Source organism: Odontomachus brunneus, unplaced genomic scaffold (assembly GCF_010583005.1).
Source record: "Odontomachus brunneus isolate Ranch 3 - 2012 unplaced genomic scaffold, Obru_v1 Obru_scaffold_164, whole genome shotgun sequence".
In the NCBI taxonomy this organism is placed as follows: domain Eukaryota; kingdom Metazoa; phylum Arthropoda; class Insecta; order Hymenoptera; family Formicidae; genus Odontomachus; species Odontomachus brunneus.
In genome coordinates, this window is record NW_022639614.1 from 102,470 (window position 1) to 122,636 (window position 20,167).

Here is a 20,167-nt window from a genome sequence, read left to right on the forward strand (position 1 = left end):
CGAACGAAAGGGATGAGAAGGCAGACTGGTTGGCAAGCAGGCAGGCAGGAAGCAAGACGGAAGAGGCCGGGGAGCGAGGGAACAGAAGTCAGGTGTTTAGAGTGACTTCCTTCCGTGCGTCGACCTTATCCGGTTTCTTCTTGTAGAGTGGCGCGAAACCGAAGCCGGAGAGCCGTCTCTTGGGTTTCAGTCTCCGAGACCGGCCGAGCTGAAACCGGTGCCAGCTTGTGTTACTCTCGCTGTAATACGCGACACTCGTCCCATTCGCTAAGTATTACCGGCCGTTTCAGCACGGTGCGCTCGTGTGTCGCTTTTTATATCGAAATTTTTTGCGCCCTTCACGTTGAGCTCGTTCTCGAATCCATTTTGGAAGACTCGCGACTCTGAAAAATCTCGAAGCTCTTGGAAAGAAAAGTATATGCAGACAAAATTACTGTTTATTTAAAACTAACATATTCAAGTTAACAATTTGTTTTATGCATGAACAACGATATATAATTTTGTTAGAAGAATTTTGAAGTCTTGAATTTTAACAATGTTACAATTTTATAAATATTATGATAGTTTCATAAGAAGTATAATATATGATTATTTGAATAATAATGATATCTTCTTCCGACATTAAAAAATATCATATTCTCAATCCAATATTTTGTGCTTTTCCTCCCTAAGAAAATATTTTTCTTAGTGAATCATATAAATGTATTAATGTAAGTAACTTATCTTCGTTTAATGTTAAATAATCTCATTTTAAGATTATGTAAACATATAAAAATATATTTAAAACAAGAATATTTTTTTTGTATAATGAACAAAAGCATTCGGTTGAGGATTTCAATGCAATATTTGGTAATAGTTTATATCAAATATAGTAATCGTCTCTGGTAATAATTACAAAATAATTAGTGAAACAAATTTTTCATTTAGTTGAACCAATTAATAATACCAAACAATGTGGCAATAATTACTAAAATATTTGATTTTACATTTTTCGTATATTTATCACATAATGTGGTATTATTAAACAATATAATTTTATTTAATCGATTGGTAATATACATTACACATAAATTAATAATAGTCATCAAACCTTGTCAAGAAATATCACATTGAGGAAAAAAATTAAAAATTTATTTAGTAGATAAAGTTATTTAGTAGATATATAAAGTTTGTTTCTGTGAAATAAAGTTTAGTTTTGTGAATGAACTTTATATTCCAGAAATATATTTAAAAATTTTTTTTTCTTAGTGAAAAAAAATATTCAAAAATATATTTGTAGAATATAAAGTTTATTCACAGAAATAAATTTTAACTAGATTATATATCTCAGAGTCTTTAATACATAGTTTAAAAATAAACTTTATTTCACAGAAATAAACTTTACATTCTATAAATGAATTTGCAAGTATTTTTTTTCACACTATATTAGTTCTGTAATCAAATTATTTGATCATATTTATCTAAAAAAAAGTTGAAACTGTTTCACCAAAGCATCTGGTAACTATAATCCAGGCTTGACGATTTACCAAATTTTTCTTCAGTAAAAAAAAGAGAAATTATACGAATTAACAAGAGAATTAATTAATTAATTATTTCTATTAATCAAACACATCACAAATTCCGCAAACGGAGAAACAGAAGTTAAGAAATCATAAGGTCCTTAGATCTCCAATGAGAAGAAGTAAACACATCTAATGAAAGTTTAAAGGCGATTATCAGAGCGTTAAAATCTAAAAACGCAACTTCTTTTGGCTTTCTTAACGCTCTAATAACTGTACCGATGTTCCCATTGGTCGCTCCTATTTCTTGCGATTGAAAATAAAACAGAACAATCGAAGATCTCATTGCGCAGCGACCAGAATTCAATCGGATCTCCGTGTAACGATGAAGAAGGGGAAGAGGAAAAGTGAGCAGAGATGTGGGGTGCTTTGTTCGCCGCCCTTCCTCGGTCTCTTTTAATTTAAGGGCTAATTCACGAGCGTGTTCCGTGTACTTTTTCCATCGATCTGCTCCGGCCATCATCCCTCACCCCCCGGCTTCTTTCTCTTACATCATCCCCGAGACGAGATATTCCTTCCGACCGATTCGTCGGATGTTGCGCGCCTCGACGACGGTGTGATGTACGATCGCGCCGAGGAAAGTAGTTCGAAACTTCGGGCAGAAAGTTCTTTCTCGAGTTGTGCGCCGAAACAACGGAAGAGAGAGCGAGAGCGCGATACTCTCCCGAAGGAAAAGAGACTTCGCGTGTCTCTCGCTGATGCATATGTGTGCGTCAGTAGCTGCGCTTGTGTCGAACATAACCGAGTTATCGGGCGCCACCGTGGGATCGGATGGTGGTTAATCAAGAGAGATTAAATCGACCATCGCGGAGTCGGTGGGCGGGGGAGAGGATGTCTCATCCTTTCTCCCCGGCGGACAATACCGGATATTGGCGGAAGCTGTCCCTCTCTGTTCGACGAGTTAATTAAGTTCGCTTATCAGAATCGACGATTCCACGCGACGCGCTGTAACGACACGTCGCCCGCGACGATCACTGGTATAAATCCGCCGCGAAATAAATCGCCAGAGAGATTGAAGGAACGCCAAAAAATTTCCCAAATTCTAGCCGGCAGAAGCCCGTGAAACTGGGATTCCAATAGTCTCCATATCCAAGCGTGAAAATCCCGTCGCGCTGTCAATACGAGACAATCTGCCACTTCAGTGACAGCCGATTGACAGACGACTATGTGATTGCTTTTTTCTTTTTTGACGTACATATTGGATTCCATATCTCATCGTCTCACCTTTTCAAGCAAATATTAGCATAGGAATTTCCCAAAATTTTCACCGAATGCAGCATAGATTGCAGTTAGAATGTTCAAATTTGTTCCAAAATTTGTTCCATATTTCATTAGAACACATTGGTTATTCAATTAGAAATCTCATTCTTGTACTAAACACAGCTAGAAACCTGCGCTTCTTTTATCAGTCGGCATATTTTCATGGAATTAAACAAGTAATCTCATTATTATACCAACTATTGTACTCAATAGAATAAAAAATTGAAATTAAAATAAAGTAAAATATTTTTTAAACAATTTTTTAATATTTTACTACATAATGAAGTTATCTAAAAAATCAACATACGTTGTATCCAATTCTAAAATAAAGTGAAAACCAGAAAAGTATATTAGGAAAATTTTGAATTTTCGCACTTAGAATCGCATATTTAAAACTTTACACCTCTTCCCCAAATCCCATAATCATTTTGGATAATTGAGTTGAGTCCTAATTAGATTCTAAGAAATGTTCTATTATATGGAAATCCATAGTACTTAATAAATAAATAAATAAATAAACCCATAGTTCTTAAATCTTAATTACATAGTTATATTTTATCTTATTACATTATTTATCTTAATTACATAGTTATATTAAATCTTAATTACATAGTTACATTTTCTTTGCGTCATTATTTTGATTTTGTATTAAACGTTACATTGTTGAGAAGTGTCCAAAACTAGAATTGAAACATTTGTTACACGTCTTAACGCGAGTCATTCGCATATTGTTGCAATGCTGCACATTTAAAATGCTAAAGTAGATGATGAATTCAGGAAGGATATCGATGACATAGAAGTGATTGTCACAAATACATTCCTCTTCCTATTTTTTATATGTAGATCTCATATAAACGTATACTGCTTCGTTTTTACCATATTCAGCGAAAAACCAAACCATGAATATATAAACATTTTTCTGCAAACTTTCTGTATATTTTTGATCTTCTGTGTATATAAAAGTACAGCAGCGTGTGTTTATTTTTCCTGATGTTTTCGTGAAATTTTCCTGAATTGAGCAAACACACGTTGCGCATACAAAGCTGGAAAACTTTTGCATCAGGAAAATATTTACGCCAACTGATAGCTCGACACGACAATTTTGAAATATTTTCATGTTTTCGTCATATATTGAGTAATGCTTCAATTCATTTTTGCGCGCGCTTTCATCGTGTAAAAGCGTCGTGTGTAATTCTGTATCACCAATATACGACGTAAACTTTGCAGAACCACACTGAGAGAGAAATATATCCGATTAACAAATAGATATTTCCGATATCAAAATACAGATAAATTTTTATATCCGATTAAATTTAATCAAATACTTCCGATCATAATAACATTTTATCACCGATATTTCGGATGTTTCCTGGTCAGATACAAAAATTTATTGTTACTTTGATCGAAAATATCCGTTTGTTAATTTCTTATCAAATAATTTTTTTCAATGCAAATCATTATTTTGTCAATAAAATTTTCAAATAGGGCGCTCCTTTAACCCTACAGTCGTCGCGCTACTTTTCGAACACGAGTCGACGCATGGGATCTTGAGAGATCCCAATATAAAAAATTATTTTATATCTTTTATGTTGAGAACTTAAATATTTTCTTTGTTTAATTAGGTTTCTCGGTTCATGTAAAATATAAGAAAAATATATATAAATGTATAAATATAAAATACAAGAAAAGACTATTTTAAATATAATATTCTCTTAAAAACTCCATGCGACGACTGTAGGGTTAATTGGTATAATTCTTCGCTTAAATACAGCACTCGTCTGTTATCAGCCAGCTTTGTATTATATTTTTCGCCACTCTAAGCCGCGTTTATCGCTAAACACGACACCTACGACTACACAACGCCGTAAAAAATTGCCCAGCAGCCATTCCGCGCGCGCAAACGAGCAGCGAAGGCATCGTCCGCGTAAATCTCGCGCGACTCTTCCTCGTCTTCCTTAATTTTCGCAAAAACATCGCCGCGCCGTCAATAGTCCTTTTCACTCAGCGATGAAAAAACTTCCCGTCGGATGACAGATGGGGCGGCGGGAGAGACGGGGGGGAAGAAGCGGAGAAAACGGCCGGAGGAAAAGGGACGAGACGGTTATAGCGGCGTATTTTTCCGCTCGATGATCATCATAATCGACAACTTTTCCAATCCCCTTTCACGCGAGCGGTTGTTCCTCTCGTGACTGAAAGCCGTTAAGAGAACGCGCGCTACACCACTAGCCCGCTTTCCGCCGCACTTTTCCACGTACTCGATTATCATGACGCGGCGAAAACGCACGGCAACGCTTGTCGGCGCTTCGATACGCGGCAGTGCTTCCGTGACGGACGAAGAAAGAAAGGTGCACTCGCGAGTTAAGTGAATGCAACGATATTAATCGAGGTGAGATCGCAAGATCGCTTCATGGCCTCGGAAATCGCGATGTTTATGCAGCGCGCGCGTCCGGATTCGCAGACGAATCGCGCGATTTCGGTGACACCGTGAATTTCGCGGTACCACTACTTCATGCACACACATACACACGTATAACGCGCGTGTAACGCACAGTTGAGATTTGGCGGCATTCCAATTGTAACGAGGCGACCCGACGTCTGGAATCGCTCTTGGGTAAAGCTTCGCGTGCTTTGAATACGAAACCAGATTGCGATTCTCCTATATTTGAATAGATAAACCCCGTGTCGAGCTCTCTCCTTTACTCTCTCTCACATATACACACACACACACACACACACACACATAGGTTGGGGGGCTGGGGCTATATGGCTCCAGTGGTATGTGGCACATGTGCTTCTTTTTACTTATCTTAAGAAGAATAGTAGGTACAAAATCGTGAAATGGCTCTTTACATAAATACTCTTCTCTGACAAGTAAACCTACTCAAGTGTTACAGTAAGTGTTCCGATTCTGATAAGCTTTTAACATGCTGTAGTCTAGGCTGTACTCTAAATAAGAGGCACATATTGTTTTATATGTACCCATAAAAGAGTGAAACACACTCTTGAAAAAAATCGATTTTAATATTTCTGAACGAATATTAACGGAAATGTAAATAATACAAAAAAAAGTTTCAAATAAAAGTTTTATGAGTTTTAATGAGCTTTATAACAATGCACTCAGATTCTACAAAATTAAGGGGGGGAAAAGGAATTTTGAAAAAATAATATTTTCGAAAAAACTTTCTTACCGACCCTATGGGCACATATAAAACAATATATTAACGTTTCTCTTATTATACCTAGACTACAGCATATTAAATCTTATCAAAATCGGAGTGTAACACTTGGGTAGGTTTACTTGTGAGTTTCACTAAGATCAGAATAATATTACAGTTCAGAAACAGAAAAAAACTGATTTGGTAATAGCAAAATAAATTTTCGAGTCTCTCGAAATTTTGTATTAACATTCTCCACCGTGTCTGAATAAGATTAAACGATGTGTTACTAGCTAAAATGAAATTTCTTGCAAGTATATGATATAAAGGTTTCTTGTAAATGCAATTCCATTCACAAAATAATTGAGCATACAAGAGAACGAGGTGAAATTAGTTGGCCCATAATTAAAGGCCGGTAGGAGGGCTATGGAGACCTTTCAGGGAGACTCTGAAACTATTAATCAGGATGCATGTTTTATACGTGACCTTCTTTATCCTGCGTAACTGGGTAACTAATACGTAACTGAGTAACTGGGCAATTCTAAGCAAATATACGTGTAAATCATAGCTTACGAATTGATTGTAATTTTGGTAAAATTCACAATATTCGTAACTTTATTGACAACTTCTAGTTAGTCGTAAGATTTACTAGAAATCGTAGATATTTACGAGTTATCGTATGACGTACATATGGTCCGCATAAAATTGCAGATCTACTCATAAGTTCTTACGAGTCTTACGAAAACAAGTTACGAGTCGTCTAGAATTGCAGTATAAATCAAGACAAGATATAAAGCGAAAGAAGGCTACGTTGCTGCATATTTGTATTTTGGTTATTACAAAGCAAAATATATGGATCGTGATGGACATTAATCATAGAATAAGATTACTTCTATCATGTTTATACACTGAGAGAAATTATTCGATAAAAAATTAACAAACGGATATTTCCGATCAAGATACCGACAAATTTTTGTATCCAATTAGGAAACATCCGATGAGAAACATCGGTTCATAACTTTTTGATCAGTTTATTTAATGAGATGCCACTATAACCGAAAACATTCGCTTAAATTTAATCGGATATCCTGATGGGATATAAGAAATCATCCGTATTTTGATCGGAAATATCCGTTTGTTAATTTTTTTCGGATAATTTATTACAATCAGCCTCAATAATTAGTTGTCTAAGAAATTGTAACTTCAAAATCCTAAAATATAAGGCATCTAACTCTAGTATCTCCTACACGTACTCTTTCTCTCTCCCTCTCTTTTCGCCGGGAATCTTGTCTCGCAATCAAAGCGAGTGCAACGGAAGCGTATCTCACGGAAACATATGAAATCCTTATAAAAATGTTCCGCGAAATAATTCCAAGAATGTCCCGGAGGGAACGCGATTCGCTCGTCCTTCCTTCTCCGTCTTCAGGGCGACTGGCGTCACAGGCTTTCGCGTATGATAATGATATGATTCCGTCTACGGATGAAAGAGCGAGGAGGAGGAGGCGGGTATTCAAATTCGCGACTCCTTGTTTACGAAAACATCGAAAACGTCTCGGGACATTTACACGGCTGCCTGTCGTCCGCATACTGCGCCCTTTGATCATTCGTCCGAGAGGAGAGACGTGAGGGCTTGAACTTTCATCTCCCGTAAATCCCTCGTCCCCTGCCTTATCAACACATACTGCCGGTAATCTGAAATCGCGGCGAGAAAAGAAGGAAGCGCGCTCAGTTTCGCCGGGAGAATTTAATTAAAGAGAAATGTAGCGTCTCTCTTCTTTAAGGAAATCCGATCTAGACAGGGTCCTTGGATCTGATTTATTTTTAGAGCAAAATCTTATCGTGTGAAAGTTAATTTTCACATATCTGTAACAAAGCTATTATTGACTCTCTAAATTATGAGTATGGAATAACAATTCACGATTCTAGTCATTTTTCTTTTCATTCATCTTAAATATCTCGATCAAATAGATTTATCGTAGATCTATGGAAAATAGGAATTTATAATTTAGATATTACTGACATTGCGTCTTCTGAAAATTTCGAAGTTTATTAAGTAAAATTATCAAACTAATTAAGTTTTAAATATAATATTTCATTCTGCTTAACATTTTAAGAGAGGTCCAGTGTACATAATTACATACATTTATTTTGGGTTCTCCCCAAATTTTTTATATTGGCAAAATAATGATTCCGTCAATATGATATTATCGATCCATCCTAGATCGAGCTATGTCCTTCTTCCGTGAAATCCTTGAAACAGTGATTTTCACGTTAAAAAAAAAATATAACAATCGTGCGCAGAGCAAAATTGTTAGCGCCCAACATTATGTAAAGTTTTTCACGAAAAAAAAATAAGCAAATTTTATTTTCCCCATTTTTTATTGATGTAATATTATAATAATTTAATATCATAATTTTTCATCGCATTTCTAGATACAGTTCAAGATATTAAAAATAGAAATAAAAAATAGCGCACTAACATGTGTAAAAATGTCAACTTTAATTGCAAATATCTCAAACCTCGAATAATCAATCTTCCTCTAATTGGACAGATAATTAGAACATATCTCAGTGTATATATAATATACAAATTGTGTATATACAAAGGACCCCGCACAAAACCTATGGAAAATGGTTTTCGGTCAAATTGGCTGAAATTTCACTATGTTATAGTTTTCGCCATGATAAAAAGTTATCATTGCACCAAATCCCAAAAGTCAATATTTAAGATATAAAGGGTCAAAGTAGTGAAATATGGTCATCCGCAGTAGTAAGAGTAAGTTTTCAAAAAACTTTCAGAAAGGTTTCAGAAACATTGAACCTTTCTGAGATCTTCCTGAAATCTTTCTGAAAGCTTTTTGAAATTTCTGTGCTGTGTGGGGTATGTTATAAGTATAAGTGATACATTGATATTTATTCACGAAATAAATAAAAATCGATTTTTACACATATATATGTAATAAATATTTAGTTCCGCAATATTTTTAAGATCTGAAACAGTTTTTTGTAAAACTTATATTTTTCGAGATATTTCACCGGTCCGATACTTTTGCCCCACCCTGTATATACATATACATATATATTGCGGAACTAAATATTTATTACATATATATATGTAAAAATCGATTTTTATTTATTTCGTGAATAAATATCAATATATCACTTATACTTATAACATACGTCTTATTACTGCGGATGACCATATTTCACTACTTTGATATCTTACCTTTATATCTTGGGAAATATTGACTTTTGGGACTTGGTGCAATGATAACTTTTTATCAGAATGGCGAAAACTATAACATAGTGAAATTTCAGTCAATTTGACTGAAACCCATTTGACCGAAAACCATTTTCCATAGGTTTTGTGCGGGTTTCTTTCATCAAATTCTTGTGAAATCCGTTTCATAATACAACTACCTTAAACAATGTGGTCTATAGTGAGACTTACATAGAATGGCTTTCACTTAACACGTTCATCACCAGCGTCACACATATACGACGCACCGATCTCTCACCTTAAGTTCATCTCCACTCAAGATTTTCAATTTTACTTAACACGTTCGTTACCAACATTACATATGCATAACGACGACGTTCTTCTTTGTATATCCGCCTATACAGGGTGTCTCACATTCTCCTCCGGGCATTTTATGGGAACGTAGAACAGGTTGAGGGGAACATAAAAGTCCTATACCGTTTTGCGATATTCGCAATAATTATCGAGATATTAATTGTAGAAAATTTGTAAATGAAGAATATGATAAATAAGTTATAATAGCCGTCGTATACTTATACTTTAGGTCAAATTGAACAAAAAAGTCCTCTACCATTTTGCAAATAATCACATAGATTTTTAATTATTAATTAAAGAAGATGAGTGTATTATCACGCAAAATCGTGCAATAATCTTCTTTAATGAATGAAAATAGTACAGAACTTTTTTGTTCAATTTAACCTAAAGTATAAATACACGACGGCAGTCGTCGCTACTGTAACTCATTTACCATATTCTACATGATCATTTACAAGTTTTCTACAATTAATATCTCGATAATTATTGCGAATATCGCAAAACGATGCAGGACTTTTATATTCACCTCAACCTGTTCTACGTCCCCACAAAATGCCCAGAGGAGAGTGAGACACCCTGTATATAAGCCGAGTCTGTTCCACACAATTATATAGAAATAAATGTAATGTCTGCGATGAGAATAAATCGTAGTGGCGAATGTGCTAAAGTTGGCATCTTGCTAACAGAACCGGCCATTACAAAGAAAAGGAAGAAGAAGAAAAAGAAGAAGGACAAGCTTGTCGGCGTTCTCGCGATTGTTCCCTTCATCTTCTTGTTCTTTGCATTCCAGCGAGCGCGATAATCGCGAAGAGGTGCGAATTCCTAGCGCGACGGGAGGATCACACGCGTCTCGGCTAATTACCCGCGCGTTGCCCGTCTCGACCGCGAGCGCATTGCGGCGCAGCCGAGTGTGGCGCGCGGCAGCGTGTCCCGCGCTCCGGGTAATTAAATAACGGTCGATGCTAATTTGTCGCTGAGACTTCCGCGCGCGGCGTCTTCCAGAAGGCGACAGGAACGAGCGGAGCGTCTCCTTCCCCCCGGAGCGCGAAGAAGAAGGCGCAAAGGGCCGCCGCTATACTCCACTTTGCGCCCTTGTTCTCGCGCCATGCAGCCCACCCCGAGGGGCGCAACCCCTTTCCAGCGACGCGCCAAATGCACCGAATGCACCCCGCGGCTCGTTAATACGCAAAAACGTCGCCGGCGCTCGCTGGGACCACCACGTGTTGAGAACCCCCCATCGTCATGGCAACCCCCGACCTCGCAGACGACCGGCATCGCCCCGTTGGTCCAGGAACGTACCCCCGTACGCTCCCGCCTTCCCACCCTCCAGCCGCCCTTGCCATTGTCATCTCTAGTTTAACCGATAAGCACTCACGTCGGGTCAATTTGATTTTTCCGCGTCTTTCACTTCTCTTCCTTTTCATATACATGTACAGAAAGAAAAATGGAACCGGCTTACGCAGTCTGGTGTTTCAGAATGAAGGCGCCTGAAATAAAGGTATAACGAACTTTGCCTTGTATTTCGCTTTTGGATATTACAACCTTTTGTGCATGCAAATTCTCTCTGCGTATTGCAGTTCTACTGTGCAGAATTTCTCATATATTTGGTCAGTTTGATTGCAATGTGTTCCTTCGCGATGGTGGCATCGGGATTTGACAAGCGGACTATACCACTCGTAGACCACTGAACGGTTAACATAACCTTCCCTTGATGCAATTTTGGTTTTGGGAAATGGTTGAATGATTCATGACCATCGAGCCATTGTGCCGAGCGCGTTTACGGATATCGTACAATATCCATTTCTCGTCACACGTCACAATGTGATTGAAAAATGGGTCGTTGTTATTGCGTGAAAACACCTCATAGTGACGCTCCTTTTTTTTATTTTTGTTCAATTCGTGCGTCTAATCCACTTATCAAGCTTTTTCATCTCCCCAATTTGTTTCAAGTGTACCAAAATTGTCGGAACCGTAGTTCCGAATTCCTTGGATAATTTCTGCATAATTACACGTGAACTTGTTTCAACAATTGTCTTCAATTTTTGCTTATAAATAGTAACAACTTTGTCATCACATCATCATAAACACTTCATAAATGCTGACTTCTTTACATTTTTTTTGAAGATAAATATATTCTACCAGAGAATAGAGGAGTCGGGGCTAGATGTCACATTCTTCAGAATCTCGAAGTTTCAACTTCTCGCGCAACTAATTGTTACGATTGACTGTATAAATATGATAGGGGCAACTTTCTTTTATGATTTGATGTTCTCAACAATTCTATAAACTATATAATTTCTATTATAATAACTAAATTACGAACATGCTGCATCTTCTTATCCTAGTATTGGGTCAAGCTAGCTAACAACTTGGAGGTAAGAAAGCCACATATAAATTATAAGGCCTGATTATAGATTTACTTTCGAGATTTCCGCAAGAGGTCTCCACAGCTTTGCCGGTCTTTAAATAGTGACCAACTTTAGTTCATTCGTCTACATGCTCGATTTCGAATCATTTTATGAATGAAAAACCTTTTTATTACCTATAATTGTATACACTTGCAGGAAACTAACTGATAACATGGTATTTAAGTTTATTCATTCATGGTGAAGAATATTAATACCAAATTTCGAGGAAATGCACTTAGCTGCTTGTAAATCAATTTTTCAATGTTTTAAATATTATTCCGATTTTAATGAAACTCACAGAAAAACATCTATATTCTAAAAGAAACATTTTGCGATTTCGTTTCCGCTGTTACTCTTACGATAAATATATAAACGAAACACATAGCCGACATACCTCCTGGAACAATTATACCCGGTCTCCCTTATTGTACATTCGAGGACACAACGTTATGTTTCAGTTGGAACTCGTGCAACGAAATAATGCACGAGTCCCTTTTCACTAAAGTATTCTTGAACTACCAAGAAATAATAGAAACAACAAGTGCGTGAATTAAATTAGCATGAAGAAAACAAGTGAGGTATCAGTTTTAAAGCCTGATAATCTATAATATGCTCTTTGCATTGTCTTTCTTGTCTTCTATCTTTCTCTGGTTTAAAGCTTAAGGTTTGAGTCAGGAAGAGATAAAGAAAAAGAAGCAAAGAGCACATTGTAGATCAGGCTTAAAAGCAAATGAAAGTACTTCATAAGAAACAATTCGAAAACCACAAGTCAGATCGGCTATTGATTTCCGGGAAGTCTAATAATCTGTTGTACAACTGAAAAGTAATTTAATCAACGTAGGAGAAGCGAGCCAACCGGAGTAAAACCGCGTGGGTGTCAGTGCGTAATTTCAATCAAAACTCTCAAGAGAATCAAGTCCAGACCAGTGTGCGCGATCTCTGCTCGCCGAACTTCTGAATTTTCCCTCGACAATTTTCCCGTCCTCCCTAATAACCCGAGCTCTCTCGCCGTCGACACATAACGAGTGTCGCGCGAAGAGGAGTGAAAGGGGGAGAGGGGGGAAGGGAAAGAGCCACGAGGGCGGCTTTATCCGTCGGTTCTTGGGGAGCGCAAAGAAACGCGCGTGCGCGCGTCCACGTCCACGCGACTTCCGAGCTTTCGGGTTAAATTAGGTGGAAGAAGCAGCGTTTCCATCCGCTCAGATCCGCTGCGGGGTCTCCGTCCACCCCGTTGTCGCACGGTCGACAACCGATAAGAAAGCAAGATCGTCGTTCTCGCCCGCCAAGCCGGAGCGATTTCGCGCGCGACGACCCAGTTGCAGCTGCGATCGCAGTCGCGGCGGTTGCAGCAGGTCGCGACGATTGATCGCATGCACCGGCCGGGCCGGCCCCGGCCGCTTGCCTGGCGGGCCGATGCGTTATCGGGGCGCGTGTGGGCGCCTTCTCGCGTGGGAAAACCAGCGGCGTGCCACATTTGCGTAACGGCGGCCGCGCCGCGTCGTAAACCCGTCGTAAAACCCGGCCGATCTAATTGACGAGGGACGGGCGAGGGTAATTTTTTGTCCTCCCCTCCCGGCTCCCGAGTCGCGCGCGCTCACGGCGGCATGCAATTTTTATTAACCCTCCCCCCCTCCCCTTCTCGTGTTGCAGGAGCGATGTCTTCCTGGAACCGTACCTGCAGCAGCACGGAACCGTTCAGGTCGTCAGCTCGCCGAGCACGCCGCCGCCGAATCCGCTGCAGCACCGTCAACTTGCGCAGCTACATCATGTACAGGTGGGTTACTCGCGCCTCGACTCGCGCTGACTGCGGACAGAGGGAAAAGTGTGGTGGAGAGAGAACGATACGTATGTTATGGCCAAAGTCCGTAGCGCGGGATCTCCCAGGATTGACTGGTCAATGTGCGGAACAGCCAAGCGTTTTGGTCAAAGCCCGAAATTGTTCTCCATCTCGACTTTTGAGTGGTGTGTTTGCAATCAATTCTAGGGATGACTGACATGGTCAAAGTTAGAAACTAGAAAATATGAATGTGTAATAATAAGAAAAAGAAAGCAGAAAATATATATTCGGTGGGGATGGAGGCACCCCACCTCGCTAAAAATTTAACCTGACCCTACTCTTTTAAAGTAAATTAGTGAAACATCATTGAGAGCAGTGAATATACACTGATTTGCAGTTATAAGTATAGCACTGAAACTGCTCAGATATCAGTGACTATTCATTGATTCACTTTAAGAGAGTACAGTATTGTGACAATGTTAGTTGTTAAAAAATGTATTAGATGTACAAAAATTAATTTGTGACCCTTACAATTACTCGACTATAACTTCATTCTAAATTCATTCTAACTTCATTCTAAATTCAAATCTTTCATCTGCCGCATTGTTTTCAGAATACCAACTCTTAAAATGCAAAAACATCATATAACTGGATGTTGCGGACGACATAACTTTACAAAGCAGTAATGAACACGACATCGCCCGATAAGCAGCATATCAGACACTGCATTCTTTCTGCATTTCAACTGAAAAAATGTTCTTGAGACCAAAAAAATGATTTGTTCTGCTTTAAAGAAAAATGTAATGGCTTACGGTACATATAAAAAGTAATATCAAAAGTTTCGAAATGATAATTTCATTCTTTTCGAACAAGAAGATCTTGGAGCACTAGAAAAAAATCGAAAACAAGGAATTGAATCAGCTGTTGCAAGAAAATCTTTGTCAAACACAACTTGGAGTTTGCAGAATAACTTGGTGTGACCCAACAAACTCCAATCGATTTCTAAAAAAAGCCACGAATTAATTTGTACACCTACCTAATACATTTATGCACGTACATTTTAACAACCAACATTCTCACAACGCTGTAGGGTAAGGTTTGGTTAGATTTTTTGCGGAGTGGAAGTGAAGCTATATATAAAATATGTTATAGTGGCTTCAGGTAACGATACGTCGCTTAAGGCTCCTTATACCTCGCCGCGGGTTGAATTTGTGACGTCAGAAGCGAGGAACGACATATTGACGAAAGTTACGTGCTATTTCTAAATAAAGATAAATATGGACGAAATAGCACTTGGAACTGTTTGAGCATACTTGTAAAATTGTCCAAAAGATATCCCTTTCCCTTGACGATTATAATCGTATAACAAATAGTGAAATAAATGCAGACAAAACAGACTTATTTCATCATTTCATCATTTATTATACGATTATTTCTTGACCATTAAGAGAAATGAATACCTTTCGGACAATTTTACAAGTGTACTCAAGCAATCTCAAATGCTCTTTCGCTTATATTTATTTTTATTCAGAAATGACACGCAACTTTCATCAGCATGTCATCCCTCGCTTCTGACGTCATAAATCCAATATAGCCGACAAGAAGTCTTAGCCTTAACCTTGTCCACTTTCAATGGAGAATATTGATACAAAATTGCAAGAAACTCAAAAACTTACTTTAATACTATAGAAATAGTTTTTTCTACTTTTGAATATTTTACCAATTTTACAATGAAATTCCGAAAAGTACACCGAAAAAAAAGCTCTACTACATATGGACAACTAAACATAATTTGCTGTATTAGCCACTTTTTCTTTGCTGCAGGAGCCAATTTCCATGCTATAATAACAAGAAAATCTGCTCCTGCAACAAAAAAGCTAAAGCAGTAAATTATATATTATATATTTAGTTGTCCATCTGTAGCAAATTTGCTACGTTAGCCACTTTTCTTGCTGTAGGAGCAGATTTTCTTGTTATCATAGTAAGAAAATAGGTTCCTGCAGCAAGGAAAAAGTAGCTAACACAGCGAATTATATTTAACTGTCCATATGTAGCAAATTAGTTTGCTGCTGTAGCAAATTATTTTTTTTCCGTGTATCCACTGTTCCTCTCAAGGTAAATACTAAAAAAGCACATGAGCGACATACGCCTGGGGTCATCTAGACTTGCTTACTCATGAAATACTTGAAACGAGTAACATGTACAACGCAGTGTTTATTTTTCTGTGTATAAGTTAATAATGAAACAAACGATCGCGTAACCGACTGCGTAACGTCGTTTGCTCACATAACGACCCGCGACTGTAATGATCACACGTGCGCGTGCGCGTACACACACAAACACTCAAAACACAGACACACATACAGAGCCTGCAGCAATAGCAGAATGTTGCTGCATTCGCTAATGATCACTCGCGAATCGCCTCGCGGACGGAAATAGACCGTTGGACTAATTGATAACATTTGCATGCATACGGCACGTAACTGCGCGCGCCACCACAACGAAATATTGAGTTTAATTAAGCGTTACTGTAACGCGCAATTTAAATCCACGCGACCAACGGGGCTATATTAAATTTTGCGATGTCGCCCGCCCGCCGTCACCCGCTCTCCAACGTGAAAGTTTTTGTTTCTAGAATTGCACAGCGCCGCGCGGCATACAAACACACGCACGGCAACATAATAACGCAACGTGAAAGGTCGGTTTTGTTCGCCGGCTCAAAGGGGAAACTGTAATTTGCGCGCGAGCGCGCGTTTATAAAAACACCAAAAAATACGAACTTCAACGTCCGGCCTGGCGGGGAAATCCGTGTATCGCTTGATTTCGTTATTCGCCGGTTTCCCTAGGATTCCTCGTCCCGTTGCGGCTTCACGCCGTTTTGCGCGCTTTTCGCCCGCGTTTCCCGGCCTGATCGAACCCCGGCGCGATTTATCTTCGAACGCGACGCGTTTTCAATTTTAACGACAGCGCCGATTAGCGCGCTCGTACTTAATTGCATCGCCGCCGGGCGAAGGACGTAATTGTTTTCGTTTTCTCATGCGCGACGACACAATCGCGTTGCCGATTCCCCTCTCCTCTCCTCTCCTCTCCTCTCCTCTCCTCTCGTCTCCTCAGCTCGGTGTGCGATGCAATGTTCGCGACGCCGCGCGATTCACTTTGCATTCAGAACGAGCGCGTCGACGTCTCACGACGCGGTCGACTTTTTCTGACGAGCAATTAAGGGATTTGCAATTAGCTCATCGCTCCTTCTCACTCTCCCACTCTGTCTCGAATAGACGGAGGAGTGAGTGTTCAGCACGCGACGCACGTCCGCGTTTAATCCCTTTAGCCGGAAACGCCGGCGTGTGTCAGTCTGCATTTCAAATTAAATTACACTCGAACCCCTTTGCTCCGATGCCGCTCCCCTCCCCTGCCTCCCCACCTTCACCCTTTAACCGGCCCCGACCCCTTCGTACTTTCCGTTCCACTTCGTCCGTCATCGATCTCTCTTCTTGGCTCTTTTCATCGATATAGGACACGATAAAAAGGAAAGAGAGGAAGAGGTCTCGCGTCCAGCTGAGATTAAAAACCCCGTCTCGTTTGATTGGTGTCGATTGGGAAGATCGAGGGATCGAGTTGAGTTCTTCGCCGAATACTTCATCTCTTCCTCACAATGTAGCTTCTCCCCTGAGGCGAGGCACGCTCGATTATCGCTTTCTCTAGCACTTCTCTACGTCGGAAAAGAGAGATGGGGGCGAAGAAAAGAGAGAGGGAGAGAGAGAGTGGAAGAGAAGGGTGGGTGGGATCGGTGGGGAGCGATAAATAAATCGCGCTACCGGGGCATCGGCTCTGCAAATTGAGATAACCGGGCGCGAGTCGACCAGCCGGTAGTATAATGCGGAATTAGGGGTTGCATTGTGCCGCGTAGCCCAAGGGGGGGATTCACGCCCCGCGGCTTAAGAGACTGAGATTTCCGTATATTCGCGACACCGGCAAATTGCTGAAAATCCGAGCGATTCACGATAAAACGGCCGTAACAACGGCGAGTCGAGGGCGAAAACGAGCCGTTCGACGTTCTCAGAGTCCCGGATAGGACTTTCGATCCCGCGGGGGATGTTCCGGCAAATTGTCCTTCATCCAAATAATCTCCATCTCGTGTCGAGACAAAGAAACGGATAAAATGAAAAATTTTTTCAAGTCGATGTTTTAAGATGAAACAAGTACATTTATTACACTAAAAAAAAAGAATTGCTGTCATTACCAATTTTTATAACAATTTTCTGCCGTGATGATTCACATTTTTGAGGCAACGAATCGGTAGATTAGCGCAACCAAGAATTGATTGTTGAAGCCAGAAAGAAAAGTTTTGACATATTTTACTATTTTTCTGGTTGACACCATTCCTTGTTTTTCCGTGTAAAATCAGATAAAATAAGATAAATTTGTTTGACATATTTTTAGTATACATTGAAAAAAATGAATGAAAAAATGTTATTTATTTTTAGTTATTTAGAATTTATTAAAATTGAGTTATTAGATATTTATTGAAGTAATTTCAAAGAAATAAACACATTTACTGAAGCTAAGATGAAACACAAAAAGATAAGGCTGTCAAATGTATTTGTTGTATACGTTGAAAAGAAAATGTAGAAGGAAATGTTATTTATTAGAGTTAATCTTTCAGTTTCTTTTCATTAGTTTATTAAAATTCGATTGTATGTTGGATACTTATTGAGATACTTCAAAAAAATAAACACACTTAGTGATAAGATAAGAACAAAATTTTAAAAAGAAAATAAAACAAAGTTAATTTGTTAGACGTATTTGTCATATACATTTTTAAAAAATGAGAGAAAAATTATTATTTATTAAAGTTACTTTTTTAGAGTTTGTTTATTAGTTTATCAGAATTGTGTTGTGAGATATTTATTACTTTGAAGAAATAAACACATTTGTTGAGAAGCTAAAAGATAAAATAATACAAGATAAATTCGTTAGATATATATTTGTCACATATATTGAAAAAAAAATGGAAGAAAAATTCATTATTTATTAAAATTAATTTTTAGAATTTGTTTATTAGTTTCTTATTGGTTTGTTAGATACTTTTATCGAGATACTTTAAAGAAATAAACACATTTATTGAAGCTAAGATAAAATAAAACGAGTACATTCGTGAAATATATTTATCACATATACACTGAAAAAAAATGAAATAAAATCAAATAGAAAACGTTATTAATTAGAGTTTATTTTTTAGGGCTAATTTATTAGTTTATTAGTTTAGTTAAACAATAATTTTTTGAAAGAGAGAATAGAAAAGACAGTTAATTGACAAACTTCAATATTTGTGCTCACCAGCGATATCTTTCTTTCTTCTTGCAGAGCGAAGAATCGCTTTCGTCGGAGGGATCGGCCACCTCGGGAGGATCTTCAGCGTCTACAGAAGATTCTGGCAGCGAGGTGGCCTGCGATATTACGCTGATCGAGAGGCTCATCCGCTCTCACCCGATCTGGTTCCTTCCAGGCATCCAGAGGGCCGGCGCTTTTCACTTGTTGCAGGGCAAGGAAGAAGGGGTAAGAAAATATACTTAGAGATCGTGTATTGGTAGAAAAGTAATTCTCAACTAATCTTCCTGTTGCGCGTCCGCTGGAAGAAGATCACGATGAGATTTATCTCTTTTTCCCTTAAATTACTTTACTTTTATCGTGATTTCTATCATAAGCTGTTGTAAACCCAAGGAAAGGAGCATCGTCGCAAACCTTGTCGATTTATATAAATCACAAGCAGTGACATAAGACAGCCAATAGAATCATCAAATATTGAAGGCTGTTCAATAGAACCGATTTATTGTTCTTCTTATCCTGTTTTCGGAGTGTCCTTGATTCCACTAAAATGGGTTCTGTCTCTCGATATCGAAGAGAATGTTTTCGTTATCATTTACTATCACATATTTCAAAACTTTTTCATAACAATTAATTGTAAACAATAAATAAAGATAACACAACACTAACATCTGCACGAAGCATCACCAATATATTTGGAGCTTTCTTGTCTTTTTGAAAGGATTGTAAAGGAAATCAGTTGGCTCAAGAAATATGTGAAGTTTGTGCACTTTGTTTATATATTTATCCTGAAAACAAAAGGATCTTTTCCTTAAAAAACTGAAAGGAACATCATAAATGAATCAAAATTATACATATGTACAGATATAAATTTGAATTAATTTGTAAATTAATTCAAATTTACATTAATTAATTTGACATATAATAGAACTTTATATTATAGAACATATATAAAATTGTTATATAAAATTATTATAAAGAAATATAAAATTATGATATAGAGAAATTTATATTAGTTAATTTGATATATAATATACTAAAAGAAAGAAAATCTAAAACATAAAAAATATTTATTCAGTGAGTACTAATAATATCTTATACTAGCAATA

At 38.1% G+C, this 20,167-nt stretch overlaps 1 protein-coding gene across 11 annotated transcripts in view; it reads left to right on the top strand.

The window, feature by feature from the left end:
• The window catches only part of LOC116851051 (protein sprint), a 101,045-nt gene that overhangs the window by 48,604 nt on the left and 32,274 nt on the right, over positions 1-20,167 (top strand). For all 11 annotated transcript variants that reach the window (XR_004379517.1, XM_032830062.1, XM_032830064.1 and 8 more), the window contains 2 exons: positions 13,607-13,730; positions 19,098-19,289. Coding sequence is in view for 10 of the 11 variants with exons in the window: in XM_032830062.1 (XP_032685953.1) it covers positions 13,607-13,730; positions 19,098-19,289 (316 nt within the window). In the remaining variant the exon portion in view is untranslated. The remainder of the gene's footprint in view (positions 1-13,606; positions 13,731-19,097; positions 19,290-20,167) is intronic.